This window comes from Caretta caretta, chromosome 2 (assembly GCF_965140235.1).
Source record: "Caretta caretta isolate rCarCar2 chromosome 2, rCarCar1.hap1, whole genome shotgun sequence".
Lineage (NCBI taxonomy): Eukaryota > Metazoa > Chordata > Testudines > Cheloniidae > Caretta > Caretta caretta.
The window spans coordinates 106,359,111-106,378,695 of record NC_134207.1 but is presented as its reverse complement, the minus strand read 5'-3'; the positions used below and the strand labels follow the sequence as shown (position 1 = coordinate 106,378,695).

General features: G+C 40.7%; 1 protein-coding gene across 5 annotated transcripts in view; it reads right to left on the bottom strand.

Annotated features, from left to right (window-relative positions):
• RIPOR2 (RHO family interacting cell polarization regulator 2) overlaps window positions 1-19,585 on the bottom strand; it is a 181,327-nt gene that overhangs the window by 19,664 nt on the left and 142,078 nt on the right. For 2 of the 5 annotated variants that reach the window (XM_048840022.2, XM_048840023.2), the window contains exons 7-16: window positions 19,147-19,296; window positions 18,117-18,180; window positions 13,993-14,036; window positions 12,025-12,150; window positions 11,766-11,914; window positions 10,143-10,272; window positions 7,043-7,726; window positions 4,049-4,233; window positions 2,110-2,278; window positions 304-439 (exon numbers count right to left, since the gene is read on the bottom strand). In XM_048840022.2, the coding sequence (XP_048695979.1) occupies window positions 304-439; window positions 2,110-2,278; window positions 4,049-4,233; window positions 7,043-7,726; window positions 10,143-10,272; window positions 11,766-11,914; window positions 12,025-12,150; window positions 13,993-14,036; window positions 18,117-18,180; window positions 19,147-19,296 (1,837 nt within the window). Of the gene's footprint in view, window positions 1-303; window positions 440-2,109; window positions 2,321-4,048; window positions 4,234-4,322; window positions 5,981-7,042; window positions 7,727-9,427; window positions 9,575-10,142; window positions 10,273-11,765; window positions 11,915-12,024; window positions 12,151-13,992; window positions 14,037-18,116; window positions 18,181-19,146; window positions 19,297-19,585 lie in introns of those variants that run through there. The other 3 variants (XM_048840025.2, XM_075125349.1, XM_048840024.2) reach the window with 3 other exon arrangements.

Genomic DNA, 19,585 nt, shown 5'->3' with positions numbered 1-19,585 from the left:
GGCAATACCCTTTACTACTGCAGCCATCTGCTTTTTTGTGTGTGGTAGGGGAAAGGAGGCACATTGGAAATTGTGAACACCTCTTCCCTTCTCCCCTTGCCTTTCTGAATATCATACCTTAGCCCAGCCTGAGGTCTCCTGCCACCATCTGTTGACTGATACCGGTTAGATGGTGGTACAGTGTCCATTTGCAACTGTGTGTCAATGGAATTTACTAAAAATCAGACAAATGACTGCTTAGGAAGACTTACACACACACATGCCCAGCCTTTCCAAAGAGCAAACCCCCATACTGTTACTTACCTTCAGTTACAGAGATGACATTCCCCATGTTCTCACTGCTGATCTCTGCAAGGTTCTCCACTACTACGATCTCCTTGGACAGCTTATCCAGGAGGTTTCTTACAACAAATGGAGTTTTACTGGAGAACACAATTTGCTAATAAAACAAGGGTTAAAAAAAAAGTTTGGAAGACGTTTCATCTTGCTGAAATAGTCTGATCTGAATACAGATACTTTTAATCCGTAAGAACTGCAGTGAGAAATTGGTTGTACAGTAGAACCTCTGAGTTACAAACACCTCGGGAATAGAGGTTGTTCATACTCCGAAATGTTCATAACTGAACAAAAGGTTATGGTTCTTTCAAAAGTTTACAACTGAATATTGACTTAATACAGCTTTGAAACTTTACTATGCAGAAGAAAAATGCTCGTTTCCCTTTCTTTTTTTTAGTAGTTTGTTTAACACAGTGTACTGTATTTGCTTTTTTTGGGGGGGGTCTCTGCTGCTGCCTGATTCTGTACTTCCGGTTCCAAATAAGGTGTGTGGTTGTCTGGTCAGTTTGTAAACTCTGGTGTTTAACTCTGAGGTTCTACTGCATAGTATCTCCTTAAAGCTTCTGGTGCGTGTATGTTTCACAGTTGTTGCAAACTGTTTCTTAGGGGCTCAATTTTTATGCCTATACTGAAATGCCTAAATCTATATCTAGGAACGTAATTACTCATTTAAATAGCAAAGTGCTGCTTTAGGCACCTAACTCCCTCCATAGAGTTTAAGACTAGGGCAGAACATTAGATCATCTAGCCTGACCTCCTGCATAACATGTGCAGCCCATAGAATTTCATGCAGTTACTCCTGTATTGAGCCCAATACCCTTCCTTATTCTACATGGCTGGGATTTAGTTGTCTACATCAGCAAGATGCCAGAAGCAGGACTTGATTTCCATTGTAGCAGTGAGCCTGTGGCCATTGGAAATAGATGTTAACTGTGTCCGTTTGGGAATGAAGAGCCTAATGCAGTAAATGAGGCTCCAGTATGCAGTATTCCAATACAATAAGAAAACACTGATGTTCTCCAAAGGGGGCACCCTTCAGGAAGTGGAAAATCCTGGGACAAATTTTTACCTTTGGTTAGGGAGGGAAAACTTCCTGGAATGTATAACTATCCAGACTTGGTTCACACAGAGACTGAACTTCAGTGCAACGTTCCACTGTGCTTGCACATAGAGTCCAAAGCAAAGGTAGCATTTTACAGTTCCTGCATTTAAAGAATCATCTTGGTTTTATACCCAAAATACCTTTTTGCTTTTAAATAACACACATATCTTGGTTGACTTCCAATGGCCTGGAGTTTAGCTAGAGTAAACAGTGAATGAATGGGCTTCCATGTCACCTCTGGAAATCTAAAGTCACATAACAAGGCTGACCCTGCAGCTGCTCTGAGCGTGGAGTGGAAGTCAGTGGCGTAGGGTCAGTGCCAGGATCTGAGTCCAAGGGGAAAGTGAATTGAGTGGTCTGCACTTTCTGCAGTGGACACCAGTAGTCACAAAACTGCCCTATAGTTTCAGATCTTGCACTCAGCTCAGAAGAGGGCCAGGACTAGCATAACAGAGGTCTGACAGGTCATGACTGAGGCAAATTAGAAGAGCTACATTTACAGAAGCTTTCTTGGTGTCAGCCAGCCCCCTCAACTGGCTCAGTCTAGCAGTACTCCTGCCTTGCCTTCACCCAGTACTAAATTCATTAGCCAATTTAAACCCTAAGAAACTGGAAAAAAAATGCATCTAGGAATATTATTATAAAAATATAACCCAAAAGAGCAGTTGTACCTGAATGAGCTGTGTACAGTACTGTAAATGCTTAACTATTGTGATATCAAGACTCTCATTCCCTGTGGTCAGTGGGAGAGGACTTCCAGCTACACTGGTCCCAACTCCTGTGTCTTCAGTCAAAGCTTCACTGAGGTGCCCTCTGGCTTCTGGGTGATCTGACCTGTAACTGTGAATGCAGGAAGTTGGGTAAGGAGTTGATTTTCTTCTCCTGCAGACAAAGCACGTTAACTCAAAATGACTAAAATCAGGCATAAGAAGAATTGCTGTAAGCAGTGATCTGTAACCAAAGAGCCCTTGATAAGCCAGAAACCTTTTAATGAATACATCATATCTTAACTTGGCAGTAACATTGTGTAATGAATGTGGAATGATTGTACACATTTAAAAGACAAATTGCTTCCACAGTGGTCTACTTGTTTCTCCAGAACAATGCCTCTTTTGTGGAGAACTCACCAAGAAGTCTTTGAAATTTGCCCTTGTTAGCACTTGTTATTTTTTCATCTGTTGACATTATTAGTTACCAAATTATTCTGGATTAAACTGCATTATTGATTTGTGGTTTCTCAAAAATTAAACCATTAAGAACTAATTTATCAGTGTTTTGCAGGCACCAGATTTAATTGTCAGTAAAAGAAAATAAGAGACATGATGTTTCCATCTGCTGGAATAAAAGACATGATGTTTCCATCTGCTGTTTTAGGCATAGTGTGTATAACAAACCATATTTTTTCACCATATTTTTTCTACAGGCTAATACTTATTCTCACTGTGTTTAAATCATTATTTCCATTTTCTTGTTGTTGCAATAATGTTCTCTCATGGTTTGAAAGTAGGGCCCTGATTCTGATTTCCAATACGCAAACACACATTTACATGTTTTAAAAATCACAGCACCTGCACTGCTTTAGGTGGATGCTCTAAACTATGCATTAAAATTCACCTAAAATCAGAGTAGGAACTGAGGCTGCTTTCAAAGTCTTCATTTAAAAAAAAAAAAAAGGAAACCTTTTCATTTTAAGCTAATTCACTGAACTAATTGCTATGGTGCTTATATAAGGTTTGACTCTGTCAAGATTTTTTTTGGGGGGGGAGGGAGGACAGGGTGGAGGGGAAGTATGCAATGAGGTTTTTCTTTTCTTCCCCCCCGTGGCAGAATAGTGACTGCTTGTTGTGCTAGAAAATCCCTTACAAGTGCTATGATAGGCAGTGGGAAATGTAGCTTCCCTTTTAGGAGACTGCTGTGTGTTCTTTGCTCCTTTTGCAGTCATATTTGCTGTGTGTAGACTTTTTGGTCATGTTTTAGTTCTCCTGAGGTTACAAATGTATATATGAGGCTCTAATGATAAAACACAGTCAGCTTCACAAGGTGACATGACAGCACCTAAGAAACACACAACTACTTTTCCTCTCACAAAGACAGTGGTGGAATGAGGGCACGTAACATGCAGGGCCATGAACAAGAACCAGTCATCACTCTTTCATTCCAGAGGAAACCTACACCATGCTGTTTAAATCTGGCCCTATGTTACTGTTACTGACAATCCTAATCCACTGCAAAGACTCACTGGGCTAGAGAGAAAAGACAGGGGTGGGGGTGAAAAACACAGAGGAATTAGTTACTAAATCCAAACCAAGAAAAACCAGGTCCAAACCTATATCAAGGAAGAAGCTCTGCAGATATTGATCTCTAGTGTGCTAATTTATTACATTTCCCTTCTGGGGGACAGACTGTAGCTGTTTGAACAAGAAAAATTGATACCTGCATTTGCAGAGTTTCATGTATGTTAACCACTAGAAAACCTCTTGATTTATAATCTCAGATATCTAGTTTCATCTTCCTTGAATAACGTGTGCACCAGGATCCTCTGTTAGTGACAAAGAAGTAGTGTAGCGGCTTGCCTTGAGAACTGCAAGCTGGCCAACACTATTGACTTACCTAGTCTTTTCAGTCTCGGTGTCTGAAAATACTGAGTCAGCACCTCCTCCACCATTACAAACCTCATCACCTCCACCATCCTCATCATCAAAGTCAGAGGTGTTCAGGAAATCAAAGCTTTCTAAAGCACTTTCAACTGTTAGACTGACACTGGAGGACCTGCTTCGGTTTACTGCTGGCTTGCACTGCAAAGGCAGAACAAACCAGTGAACACCAAAAATATATTTAACTACTGAAAAAAAGGATAACATTGAAGTTTACAACTTTTTATATGCTTTAAAATTTCATTTTATTGGATTATATTGATTTCAAACCTTCATATTCATAAGAAATACAATCAAAGTCTGCACACTAAAAAAGCTCCAAATAGAAAACATGTCAAGGCTGGGGTTCAACTCCGTCCTATCGAAATGACAAACATTTCACTTAAAGTCAAGTGAAAAGCTCTTCAATGGTCTTAAAGAGGACAGTCTGTTAATTAACATGTGGGAAGCTGAAAATGTAAGGCACATTCCATAGCAGTAATTTTAGATACAGAAGCTTAATTACATTCATTTAAGCTGTACTGGCCAAATTCATTCCTGGGATAACTCCAATGGAGTTTAAATCTGGTATGAATTTGGTCCCATCTCTCCAGATTACCGTACAGGACTGGAAGCAGGAGGAAAGCAAGACATTCCTCTATCAAACATCATGGTACTGGTCACCCCAGGAGACAGTGCTTTTTAATGATAAACATAATCAAGGAGATTCCTAAAGGCAATTTTATAACCCAGAAAGTAACAATTCCAACCAGAGGAGATGCCTTCTTTTCATATCACAAGGGAGGAACTGAGTGAGAAAATCAGAACAACAGGGAGAAAGTGTAAGTAAAGCTTCATGGCCTCTGTAAGAAATCTCTAAGACCCCAATCCTGCATAGTGATCCATGCAGACAGACCCCACGTTCTGTGCAGAGCCATGCTGAAGTCAGTGGGGCTCTGCATGGGACAGAGGTTTACTTGTGTGGACCATCTTGCAAGATCAGAGTTTAAGTTGGTCACTTGACTTAGGATCAGCTCCTGCAGTTTTGCACAGCAATTTCTACAGTTTTAGTTATACTCATCATCAGAGACAGCCCGAAGCCACAAAGCATGGTTCCAGAACAGAACCTTCCCAAAAGTTGGTGTTAAGATTCAGAGTTCTGGTTTAGCCCATGAGTGAGAGATGAGCTACCTGAGAAGTTCAGATCTGATTCCAGAACCACACTTTCCCACAGCTTGGGGTGATGTGCAGTTTTGCATCTATGCCATCTGTACATAATATTAATACTTTAGCATCTACAGTATCTTACACTTTCAAAGGCTGTGTATAAGCATTAATTAAACAATCCTCACAACACCCCTGTGAGATAGGTATGTGTTATCCAGCCTTTCATTCAGTTTACATGTTTGATGGGCTAGTAATGCAGCTTCCTTTTGTCCTGTACAAAATAAAACTGTAGCAACCGCACTGTCAATTTTCTCTTCCTGCTGACATAGTCAAGAGAAGCTTTCTTCAGCTAGAACAAGCTTCTGTCTTGACCTTTTGAACGTGAAGTCCAGCAACTCGGTTAGTGACCCACAGTCTCAATCCTCAAGCAAATTAACAGGTTGAATGGCGATCTCAAAGAAGCAGAGGTTTCAAGAGTCCAAGTATCCCACCTGCACATGCATCCCCCCTCTGTTCCTTTGTATGATATGCTTCACAGAGAGAAAATGAGTATTTTCCCCTGCCCCAGTACTGTTCTGACAGCTGACCTCTTTTGCACAAGCAGCAGAGCAGCTGGGAAGTTCAAAAATGACTGATACTTGTAGTCTCTCATGTACAAATCCACTTCGGAGCTAGTTCAGGGAGTCAGAGCAGGAGGAACGGGCTGTCAGAAAAGCACTTAACTTGGAAAAGTATCATGTAGCTGTAAATGCCAATGGAAACACAGATGTTAAAATGGTAACGCAAAAGGACAACCTCTCTCTCCTTTTCTTAGTTATGCTCTTCTTCAATTATGTGGCTAATTCTACACTACTCAGATCATTCCAACAGACCACCTGGCGTATGAATATGAAGCACTTGAAAGCAGTTATTCCCAATTAACTCTGTCCTCATGATAAAGAATCATGAATATCTTCTTGTGGGGAAAAATGTGCATCACAGTGATTAGTGAAGAGCTGTGAAACAAATCTAGGGTTAAGACATTATGTACTGTAACATATGTAAAATACTTTTCCCTTTTAGCTTCAGTCTCATTCTTAGACTAATTACAGGATTTGTAACATTACTTAGCCCTGCCTTGAGTGCAGGGGACTGAACCAGAAGACCTCTTGAGGTCCCTTCCAGTCCTACACTTCTGTGATTCTAGGATTTAGATAGATACTTAGGGGTGGGCTTGCAAAAGAGCCTACATGATTTAAGAGCACAAGTCCCAGTGACTTTCAGTAGACCTTGTGCTCCTAAGCCACCTAGACATTTTTGAACAATTCCACTCATCCAGTTATAGGGCCTGAACTTCAGCTGGTATAAATTGGCAGAGCTCTGTTGACATCAATGAAGACATGCTGAATTATAGCAGCTGAGGATCTGGCCTGTAGATTTTTAAGGATAGAAGGGACTGCTGTGATCTGTCCTCCTGCATAACACAAGTCAGAGTTTCACTAAGTAATTTCTGCAGCAGGGGAAATGTATTCAATTATTTGTTGATTATGGTATCCTGCTACTTTTTCAGTTTCTATAAAATTAAAATATAAATTGCTCAAGAACGTAAAGTAATAGTAACCAAACTGCAAACAACAAAGCTTTAAAATGGGTCACTAAAGAGATGGTTGGTCAATCAAGGTCGGAGCGAATCAGTTGGTTTTAGGTATTTTCCCAGTGAGCTCTTGATAGCAGACTGAAAAAATAGTACTTTGCTGTTTACAGTTAATAGGGCCGATCATACTCAGATTTTCTTTATGTTGATGCTTCCTGAAAATATACTTACTTTGAGAATATCGTCCAGATGCATCACCTGTTGGTCCAGGTCATAAAATTCTTTATACTGTTCTTTATGTGGCTCAAGTGCTAGGAGAAGCCCCTGAAAGGCATCTTCTATGCTTCCATCTAAATAAGACTTATATCCTTCTGATTCACCACTTATTGATCCCTCACACTGCAGCCTTTCAGGTGTCATTGGAGCCTCTGTGGAGGTGAGCCTTTTTACCAGCTGTTTGGTGATGTTGCCTTCATAGGTGTCCAGTTCGACCGGTTTCAGCTCTGACACTTCATCGGTCTCTTGTAGAAGTGACACGGGGACACTAGAATCTATAAACAGGTTATCACTCCCGGGGCCTGAAGGCTTTTGGTGAACTTCAGAGGCTACTCTGGAACTTTTCTTGTTCTCATGTACTGGTGTATGCTCTGGCTGTGACTTCAAGTCTTTTGACTCAGGTGTAGAGTCCAGGGACGAGTTTGTGCCGGAACTGTCCATCGCTGGGTTATTTGAGGATTTGTGCTCTGGAGGTGTGACAGTAATTTCAGGACTGGAAGGGTTAAGGGCAGAGGAGGAATCTACAGTGCTGGGTGGGGGAGCACAATCTCCATTTGGTATATCGCCAAAACTGAAAGATAGTGGTCTTTTCTCATTGGCTGCCATCCCATTTTCAAAGATGTCGTCTGGCGAATTGGACTGCAAAGATAATGTAAACTTGTAAAAATAACACACAAGGAATGCATCCCACATGATACACAGGTGTGTAAAAAAAGAGAGAGAGACACACACACACAAATTCAGGCCTGGCATAAGCTGGCACAACTCCTGTGCATTTCAGTGGGAGGGCTACCTGCTACATCAGGTCTGGGAAATTTGGTCAGTATCTTTTCTGTTGGCAAAGTAAACTGAGCCCACTGTTGAGCTCCCACACTCCAAACCCCTCAGCCCAGAGCCTGCACCCCCTCCCACACCCCAACCTCCTGCCCCAAACTGGTGAAAGTGAGTGAGGCTAGGGGAGAGCGAGTGACGGAGAGAGGGGGGAATGGAGTGAGTGGGGCGGGGCCTCGGGGAAGGGGCGGGGTAGATCCTGGGTTGATTTTAAATTCAAAAAGTGATCTTGTGCGAAAAAAGGTTGGAGACCACTGATCTAGAAGATCAAAGATAACAGAAGAACTTGCATGATGCTGTTTCCACCAGTTCTCTGACAAACTGACAGGTAGAAGGTAGTAGTGTGTATAAATGGACAGAATTTTCTACATTTAGGTCTGTGCAGTGGATCTCTGCTCTCCACATTTTACACATGTGCACATCTCTCACTGAGCTCTATGGGAGTTTTATACATTGTAGGGAAAGCAAAATTTAGGAGCCAAAACTTGCCACACAGATCTGACTGGGGAATTTCACCAGAATGCATTTCTTTTTTTTAAGTGAAAAATAGCCTTTGGTTAGACAAGGCATCAGTAAAAAGGAGCAAAATGTCTGAATATCTTATATTTAACTCTCCTTTAGTATGAATAATGTGGTATTTTTAAAAAAAAATCTCTATCTTCTTCACTATAAACAGATTTGAGCCATTCTGAAGTTTTAGAACAAATTCTTCTGTTATTTTAACCAATCTTTAAAGTAGATAGTGAGAAATGAAATGTAGAACATTAAAGGGATAATAAAAAAAACAGAGCAAAATGGGAGGTATCAGAATCTCTTCAGAATGACATTGAAAGCCTACAGTATAATGCCAGTCGTTTAACATAGTCCTTACCCTAGAATTTTTTGAATTGCACAGCAAACTCGCTCACAACTCACATATGAACACAAAACAGATGAAAAGTGACAAATATTTTGCTGACAATTTGCTGAAGAAAGCTGTAAGCATTTATACACTGGCTTAGTTTATAAGATTAAAGTATCCAAAATTCTACTGAACTTTTGCCCAGAGCTCTTTGTATCTTTCATTCTAAGTCTAAATATATTTGAAGTTCTGTTTTATTTTTTATTTTTTTTGCTTTTTTCCATGTGCATACATTTTCAAACTTTCTATCAATGCTGGAAGTCGGATTACAAGAAAAATATAGACCAATATCGACCAATCTAACTTTGCATCCCTAAAGACGGGTTGTTTGACTATCATTTGTAGCTGAATTTCTGTCCCATCCCTCGATAGGGGCTGTGATCCTGATCCTATTGAAGTCAATGGGAATTTTGCTATTGGCTTTCCTGAGAGCAGCATTGGGCTTTATACTCCTAGTCTCTCCCTTGCAACCAGTCAGCAAACTAGAGGATCTGTGATGTTAAGGATCAAACAGAGCATGCACAGAAATGAAACAACATGAGCACTGAAACAATCATTCATTACACACACCCACACAAACATGCCCTCCTCCCACCAGCAAAACTCACATATTGCTCTAGCCCTGCTTTAGGCCTCAGCCTGAGAGATGGCAGGTCACTGAAAGAGCGACTGCGCTGCAGCCTGTCAAAGAAAGTGTCTTGCAGAGTATCTAAAACTGACAACTGCGGCCTGTCTTGCGGAGGATGTATCCATTTCTTCAGCAGTTAAAGCAAAAGGGGGAGTTAGTTGAATGTATCATAGTTATAGCACTTAAATGGCCAGCTTTAAAGATATTAATTGTGGGTGAAATTCATTTCAGTGCAAGGCCAATGCACTACTTAAATCCTACTTCACCCATCAAAATATGGTTTAAGTGGGACTTAAGTGGCACCTTGGCTTTGTGCAGGTCCTTTGCATAAGGGTGAATTTCACCCTGAGTTAGAATAATCCTAGTTTGTTGTTTAATCTAATTGTTTTAAACTGCTATCGCCCAATAGACATACATTTTATAAAGTCTCCCCAAATCTTACAAGCACACAAGCAGAAGTATGGGCATCCAATAACTGATCATATTATATTTTAGGGTTACAGGAACCTAAACACGCTTTCCTTCTAGGCTGAACAGCTGGAAGCGTGTTGCTTTAGCATTATGTGTGCTAAACATAAAGAGTTTAACATGGCATAATGATGAAGCTGGGAAAAATGCATTTTAAAGCAATTAAGCATTTACTATTTTGATGAGGCAGTGAGGGTCTCTTTTATGTGGGGCCAAACTTAACTCACAAAGAATAGGTGATCCTTGAAGGTGGGAGTTTCTGGAGTCCCTTGGCTATACGTGGACATTCTTCTTTGAAGAGCAGATGCTTTGTTCACATTGCCTGTGGATGGGGTCAAGTCCTCAACATCAAATGGGCTGCAATAAATAAATAATTAACTAAATCTCACCCTAGGCAGAATGAGACTGCATCGCAATTACAGGGAAATTGTTTCCTTATTTTATTATTATTCATTTATTTCATTAGAATCTGCACGTGACACACAAGAAAAGTAATGGATTTTAGCAGCATATCTAAAAAGGAGAATTCAGATTTTAAGTGAACCATTAAAGAGAAAATCTTGTTCATTAGACAGCTCAGAAGTGTGATTCTCATTTAGGATAAAAAGCAGTCCACTGCCAGGAATAATTTTATGTATGCTAATATGATGTGACTCCTACAGCATGAAGAATTTTCTTGCATTTGAGATGACAGGTATAAAAAATAATTAGGAGTAAGGCGCTCTACTATCAATAGAGCTGTTACATCACGATGGAATACAGCAGTTGTCATGATCGGTTTCATGCTTTATTGCATTATAAGATAGAACATACACAAATGGAAATAGTAAATACTTCAGTGTTTGTTTAGAGATGACGGGTAGATACGTCATTAAAATGCCATAAAATCTTGCTTTGAACCCTTGCTCTATCATCACAGGCTTATTATTGCTGTGGGGTGAGCATGTCAAGGGATTTCTCACTACCGTGAAGCAATGTATCAAGCACGTGAAGGCTAGTTTTTAATGCTCTGGGCCAAATTCTGTTCTTGGTTATTATGCTAGTGTAAATCTCCATTAAAATTTGCACCAGCGTAACTAAGATTTTCATGCATATCAGAAGGGCCCAATTTTACCCTCAGATGTTTGAGTTTGATTAGGCAACATCTGTATGGTACCTATATGCCCCTCATCACGTAGCATTTGAGTGCCCCAATCTTTAATGTATTTATCCCCATAACACCTCTGTGAAGTGAAGAAGGGCTATTCTACCCTTCATACAGGTAGAGAACTGAACAAGCACACTAAGACCTTGTATAGACTTGCAACAATATGTAGAACATGTTCAGCTACATACTGCAGTGTGACAGGCTGTGTCCACACTCGTCACTGTGGTGTGTAGCTATAAATGACAGGAAAAGGCTCTGGCAGCGGGAGGCAACAGGACACTACTCTGCTGAAAACAGCAGTGTAGACATGAGAGGCACTGCCAGGGCCTGTAGAGAGTAGCGTTGCCAATTTTGGTTGGACGTTATTCCTGGAGGTTTGGCAACCCTAGTAGAGAGCCATGTAGGGTACCCTCCCTAGGGTACAGGCATGTGGGGCAATCTGCATTATTCTACTTGACTAAGCTGTGCCTTACAGTCTACACTGCTATTTACACCTGCGTTAGCTGGGCGAGCAGTGTCTGTACTCTACATGCTGCCTCAAGTATAGATGTACCTTTAATGACTAACCCCAAGTCACACAGGAAGTCTGCGGTAAAGCGGAAGACATCACTGTCTACCAATGCTCTTCACCAGGGAAACAAGAGGATATGAGATTTTACTTGGTTTTGAAAAGCTGCTGATGCAGTAAAGCAGTTCTACTTACTACCAGGTAATTTCAAGGTTCAGCTTTATAGTGCCAAGGTCATTAATGTCAACAGCAACCACCTGAGGCCGAGCTGCAAACAAGTCCTTTGTCTCACAGGTAACACTTCCCACTAGAATGTGAGTAGCAAGTCCTTTAACTTCTGTGACCTGAAAGGGTAAAGAGCAGTAGTATTCGGAACAGGGCCTCATATTCTATTTCAGCTTTATGGGCAGCTTTTAGCAGCAGGTGGCTAGACCGTACAAATTGGTGTGTTTACCTTAATGGAGATCAGCCCAACAATAAGAGGGAGGAAAACCATTTCTTCTCCATCCCAGCTTTGCTTGCCATTCACTTCAATTTTGCCTTTCAATTTCCATCGCTGGCGGCCATAACGCATGAAAATCTATGATAAAGAAAAGTCCTCTTAGTTCCTTGGCATGCATGCTCTACCTGTTCTCAGCCGACAAGTGTCAGACAAAGATATGAGGAAAAGGGTAGTTTCTGAAATACACCTGAAGAATAGATGCTATGAATGCTGAACTCTGCTTTCCACCAAACAGGGAGGAAAGTCTATGCGGAAGGGGCACTGCACTGAGTTCTCACATTCATTTAATAATGTAAACCTGCTCTCATAGCACTAGATGTCTTACAGAAATACTTGCTCCTAATGATCCAGAACCCAGGGCAGAAAGGGAAGGCAACTCCTTCATACCAGAAATCCCTTCCCTCTCAGCAGCTGAGGCTGAGAAAAAGGAGATGGTGATGTCATTAGTAATACTGCATCACTGCTAGAGATGGACAGACTGAAAAGATTCAGAGGTCAGATTTGCAGAAACACCACAAGTTGATATGCATGAGAGACACTTGTCCGAATGATCTGAGGTTGCATGGGGAGTCCCATTCTCTCCTCCCCACACAACCTCCTCTGGCCGCAGCTTCACTTATCTGCTCTATTATCCCCTTAGCTAGGGGAGAGGATCACAGGGCTGTCTGTTACCTCTATTTTCAGGCACCAGGATTCTCTAGGAGCTGACAGGTTCCCTCGGGAAGACAGAGAGAAATCCTGCATGCTCCAAGATTTTGTGCACTCTGTGGCATAAAGGTAGTGAAGCCACACATTTAAGTGAAGCCCCATACCTAATGCTACATTTTAAAGCAGGGAGAACAGCAGGCCACCCTAGCTGGAAGATCTTGGTATGGGAGAATTAGGCTGCCTGGCCAGTCTTCTGTAGAGGGGACCTGCTACTAGCTAGTGAGCTCTCTGCCCCCTATGGAGGGCCTGCCACTGTAAATAAGAAATGGTGACTGGTGGACTAATAAGTGGGTTTTGGTAAAAGGGGAGGGATCTTTTATCAAACTACTGACTTCCAAAGGTTCTAGTTGGTTTTGATCTGCATCTAATAAAGGTTGATATAAGAATGGCCATACTGAATCAGTTCAATGGTCCATCTAGTCCAGTATCCTGTCTCCAAAAAGCAGTCATTAATGGAGTCTAGAAACTATTTCTGCATCCTGTCCTAGGTGACAGGTACCCAGTCAAAATGAGGAGAGTTGAAATCCCCATTATTGAGTTTTCTATTTTTATAGCCTCTTTAATCAACCTGAGCATTTCAGTTGATTCACCATCACCATCCTGGTCAGATGGTTGGTAGTATATTCCTACTGCTATATTCTTATTATTCAAGCATGGAATTTCTATCCATAGGGATTCTGTGGTACAGTTTGATTCATCTAAGATTTTTACTATATTTGACTCTGAGGCTGAGTTGATTTCACATATAGTGACACTCCCCCACCAGCACAACCTATTCTGTCATTCCTATATATATATTCTGTCCTGGTATTAATGTCCCATTGATATAGTGTTGCTCTAATAGATTTGTTCTATTCAATCTGCCCTGACTGGATAAATGAGGCATCTTCTGCATAGAAGAATTGGAGACTTATGCCAAGAATAAGGTATTGTGAGACATGATTTCTTTCTAAAACAAAACTAAAGACAGACCTATTGTTATCTTAATAGCCATTATCCAGTACTTTAGATCTGATCTTGAAGTCTTCACTGCTGACACTGTTGACACATTCAGTCATAAAGACAACAGTGGGGCTTTTCTTGCTATATACATCAGGAAAAAGCGGCTCTTTCCAGAGGTGTCACCACAATAAGTTACTTTCAGGATCACATACACAGTGATGGAAATCCCCCCCGCTTATTTTATACTAAGGAAACTGACACGATACTTACCTCATATTGATCTCCAGGACAAAGACGAGCAAAACCAGCCAGACCTAAGAGCAAATGACATTTGAGATCATTTTCAGAAGACACTCTTTATTTAACACCTTGTTCCCTTTCTAGCTCCCTTTACTTGTATAAGCTGAATGCTTAAGACCTGATCAAAACCCTAGCACTCCTTTTATGGCATCAGTGCAGTCATGCCATATGCATCAGCACTTTGTACATCTTTTCTAAGAGAATTGAACCCACCAGTATTTCTTACTGTTTGAGATTCAGGCTGCCTCTTTGGCTTCTATAAAGATCCCATGGATGGCAGGAAAGCTGCTGGGTTCATTTGTTGCTGGGCAACATGAGAGTAGGATGCATTGGTAGCTGAGAGAATAACACAATCACGGATTTGGTTTGTTTGGGGTTTGAATGTCTGATTTATGCTCCTGGCTGGATTTTAACTATAAAGACTTCCTACTAGCCCCTCAAATTCTTTAGTGCAGCTCTACAAATCAGTTAATAAGACAAGCCCCAAATCTCAAGTATCTTCTGGTGGATTGGAAATGCATTTCTTAGCCACTACTACAGCCCCAAGAAATGGAAACTGCATCAAGAACCGAACAGCTTTACAGGGGACATCACATAAGCTTACAACTTCGTTCTTTTTTCATGATCTCTGTGTCATGGTTTATTATAAATGGTGATCATGTGAAATGAACAAAACTATTTGAATGTAACGCAAGTAGACAGTCATGTTAGAGAGATCTTGGATAACTTGCTGTCTGCTAGTTTGCTCTTTGTTCAGTATATTCACTATCCAAACTGGTGGTAGGCAAATGACAGTGCATTTTTTCATTCTATTTTTTGCCGAGTGATATTTGTTATGCTACATGGTCAGATGGTGAATTTAATGATTCAACTCCTGATAAAACTGAAACAGGTCGCCACATTCAGCAACACGCAGCATCCTAGATTGACATAAATGGCATTAAATATATGCCATGACATGTTTTGAGTCAAATTCTGCTCTTGGACACACACATAATTGCGACACCTCTATTAAATGCAAGTATTTAGTGAAGCATTAAGACTATATACTTTGAATTGCACAACGAAAGCTTAGATCTGCAGGTAAATTGATTCCAATACCATATACAATGTTGCTTGGTATATTTTATACACACATACAGAACACTCATTCATAACCAAGGTTATACTCCAAAACTGCTCTCATTTACACTGATATCACTTCTCTGACAACAATTAAGATCCACTAAGGTAATTGACAGCAGAATCCAACCTTAGTTTGTAGGGAGAGAACTCGGCTTTGAGGCAGTTAGCGAAGTGGTCACTAAGTACATAAATCTGGTGTCTTACAGGCTTACAATAATACTGTGTTCTATTCTCAAGTCTTGTCTGTAGGTGGCAGCAATCCTTCACAAGCCTAATTTACCGTTTCAGTAAGAGTTCTTCCTAAATTTAAGTATTTGCCATTTGATATAAAAATCCAGAGAATGCCAGTACTGCCAGCCCCAACTGTTCAAAAACCATGAGTCAGGCCTCAAACAAATAATGAGATTGGTTAAAAATAATTAATCTGGGGGGTTCTTATTTGCCTTTTGCGGAGCCTTCAGGGTTCAAGTTTTCAAGCTTTTCTCTGTAAACATGGGGGCTTAAAGCTTGTATTTAAAAAATAAAAAAGTGGAGATTCTCATGTAACCATATCACTTCATAAGCTGAGGCTTTAAGAATAACATCTGATATCATTATGAGGCTCATAAGAGTTGGCATCACTGATAACTGCTTTACATTTACTTGCAAACAGTTACCAAACAGATACAAATTATAAAGAGCAGGATTCTTTTAAGAAACTTTCTCTTCATAGATGCATAGGAGTTTGAGATACATACTCATTTATGTCCCTCTCCCTGCCCATGCAAGACTGTTCCCTACAGCTACTGTACACATCTGCTATTTTTTCACAAGCCTAATTTAAATGGTCTCACATGAGGGAACTTCTTCCACTTTCCTGCAGATTCTCGTATCTCCTTCTTAGGAAGCTATTGCTGATATTTGGCGTAAAAGTCTTCAACTTTATTTCATCCCATTATTCCTAATTACACCTCTTTATATCACCCTAAACAATTCTTATATGGGCCCAATCACTATAGTATAGTCTCTAAGGTGCCACAAGTACTCCTTTTCTTATAGTATCTGAGTAGCTTACAAATTAATGTATCCTCTTAACACCTTGGTTAGGTAGGGAAGCATTATCCCTGTTCTACAAATGGGGAACTGCAGCACAGAGAGACTAATACCTTAAAGGTATTAGTTACCTCACTCCCATGGATTTCAAAGGGCGTGAAGTGCCTAAATACTTTTGAGGATCTGTGCCTACGTGACTAACACAAAGTCCCACAGGAAATCTCTGGCAGAACAGAGAATCAAACGCAAGACTCTAGTGTTCCAGTCTTCGCTGCCGTACCCACAAAACAAACCCTCTTTTTAAAAAACAAGAGGTGTTTAGATCCAACCTACTGCAGGTAAACCCTATTCTTTTACTACTGGTTGATCTATAGTTGGTCATTGCGTTAAGAATCTGGACCCAGACCCTTTCCTTTCACTTCTTTAGTGGGTGGTTTGAGCAGAACACAGCATATTCTCTACTCTCTCCTGAACACTGGGAGCAGAAGAACAACGCAGCCCTCTGTCAGGGCTCATGTTGCCTCCCACTTTCTAATTTATTTATTGTTTATAAATAATTTATGTTTACTAGCACTCTGCTGCTGCTCCCGTCTCTACAAAGATGCTCGTATCAGCTAACTTGGTCTCTGCTGGGCAGTATCACTGAACATATCTTATGTAAAGAACATTTTCTTCAGCCCAAAAGAAGGGGGAGAAAGAGGGTGGTTTAAAACTGCAGCTCCATCTTTGTCTTTGATCGGGGGGATTGGCCTACAGCATTTGTTTGAGTGAAGGGACGCAAAAGGGAGTGGTAGGGAAAGTTAGTCTGAAAAGCAGTATGAAAGCACTGTAACAGGTTAACCTGGAAGGAGGATGCCTCTCCCCTAGTATTCTTCAAACGCCTAAGGCTTGATCAAAGTATATTTCCATAGAGGCTGGAGAGGAATAGTGGGAGGTTAGTTTAGTTGACTTGTGTGCCATCCCCCAACACTTAGGCCTGTGACAGCACCTAGAGTACCGGAGATAGGTGGCACCATGGCACACACGTGGTGATGTTTAGTACCCCTCCTTTCTACGTGGGAGTTAATCCTGAACGGAAGGCTAGCAAGGCCATTGTCCTTACTTCATAAAATGATCATGATTTTTTTAAACATCATATGCATGAAAATAGAGCGAAGGCCCTTTACCATCTGACATTATTGTTCATTCAGTACAAGTGGAGGAGACTGTGTTGCTCTACTGGTATTAATGCATGACACAAAATAAAAGTGATTTGCACGGACATGACGGGGGATGTTTAAGCTTTTCAGAGACATATATTTCAGCTCCACCCTCAGACCCTAGGGTTACAACAACGTTGCTGTATCACCTGCATTGAACTTCACAGAGAAAATACTGGTGATGCATCATTTATCATTTCTCTTCTCCCAGTCTTTTATGTTAGGGGTTTCTGCATGTAATCAGGGTTTTTATTTAAGTACTCCATTCCTGATGCTTATTCCTCACTGATGTGCATGGAATGAAAAATTAGGTTACCATAAGGTTCCATTGATTTCACTGGAAGCTTAGGGTTTGCAGGAAATGCAGGGTCAGGTCTTTGAAGTTTGGCCATTTATGACAATGATAATTTCTGCTGCAATCAAAAGACAGTTGCCTTAAAAACTGCATCACACATTCATCTCGATAACCAAAGCAATGCAGTCTAATTATCCTATCTCCCTCAAAAATAGGAAGAATTGTCTTTGAAGAGCTCACTGTACAGAATTGCGCATCAAACTAGTATGATCAATTCTACTGGGTGTGGGTGTAAGTCAGAGTTCTGAAGGCTCAGCAATTGATGTGACAGGAGAAACAAACCTCTCATACATTAAACCTAAATTAGCTTTTGCTCTCAGAAACACACAGAGAGAGCTCTGGCAATTCTGTTTACGCAGAAGGTTTGGGAGGGAGGCAATTACCTTTCATCTTGATGCAAAACTCCCCCAATAGGTTTTCCAGCTCTCCTTCAATGGTACACATGTTCTGTGTTGGAAAAAGGAAGATTGACATCAGGCCAAACTCCCACATTTTGTTTAAAAAAAAAAAAAAGTTTAGAAAGAAATGATTCCACAATGTTCAGTAGATAAAAATAAGTATCTCAAATTAAAATCAATATGCCAAAGTCAGTCCTGGAATAGACAGATGCAGCTCTATTGACTTCAGGTGAGCCAAGCCTGTTTACACCAAGGCTGAATTTGGCCCAATGTTCTTCTTTTGTTGTATTATAATCCTTGCATTGGCAGAACGAAGCGGATCATTTTCCCACCCCTCCCTCCAGCCAAGGATTTGTTCCAAGGTGGATCTCAACATGTTTTTATGCTTTGAGCTACGTGGAACACACTACGAGAAAAGGGGCATTGGACTCTACCCAATGCTTTCTCTGTATTTAAGGAGATTGCTATAGCTGTGGTGGTTGTCACACCTTTCTATAGCTTTTCCAGATCATGATGCAATCGCACGTTAATAAAGTAGATTTGATAATACTGAGTAAGATTAGAAATGATGCAGCAGATGTCTTCACACAAATGGGTTCCAAGCTAATGGAAACCATAATGTACTAAAATCTGCAGAATTGGGAAGATTTTAGTTGGAGTACAGATAGACTCAGGGCAGACTTATGCCTTTTCCTGAACAGTGGCCCCAAGATGCATGTTTCGATGGAGATATTGTGGCATTACAATATAATGTCACTGTGCCCTCTCCATCCATCTCTGACAGAGTGACAAGCTTGTATTTGCAGGTCTCCCACTGCTCCATGGCAGTAAATACAAAATAGTCCCATAATATTTCGAATCAGTCAGATATTTCAAAAGTGAAAAGTAATTAGCTGCATTGATTTACAGGTGGATCCTGCAGTCCTTATTCTGACAAAATTCCCATTGAAATCTATTGGAACACTCCCATTGATGTCAAGCAGTGCAGGACTGGACTAAACAGAGCAGCACATACCTCTGTGTATTCCTTGTAACTTCTGTTGATTTCAGACAAACTCTCTCGAGCACCTTTGCTGGCAGGCGACATTGCAAATGCTTGCTTCATTTTGCAGGCACCGTCACAAAGACGTCTTTGGATACAATAGGCTTCGTACAGCTCATCCACCTAGCAGGAACAACGAAAGCACATTAAAATAAAGAAACCCAAAGGAATCGTAAAATAGGTTCCATTAAAAGGAAATAGAACTGAACAATTCTGAATTTTTTTTTTAGATACACCAGCGGGTAAACAACTGTAGCTTTGATGCCATCACATTAAAGTTAATAAGGATGCAATACGGAAAAACATCCTCTGCTGTAAAACTTCATCAAGACAACAGAGACTCAGCAATTTGTACTTTAGTTCTGCAGACCTCCAGCTACTGTTTTCATATGGGATTTGTAGAACTCTCTAA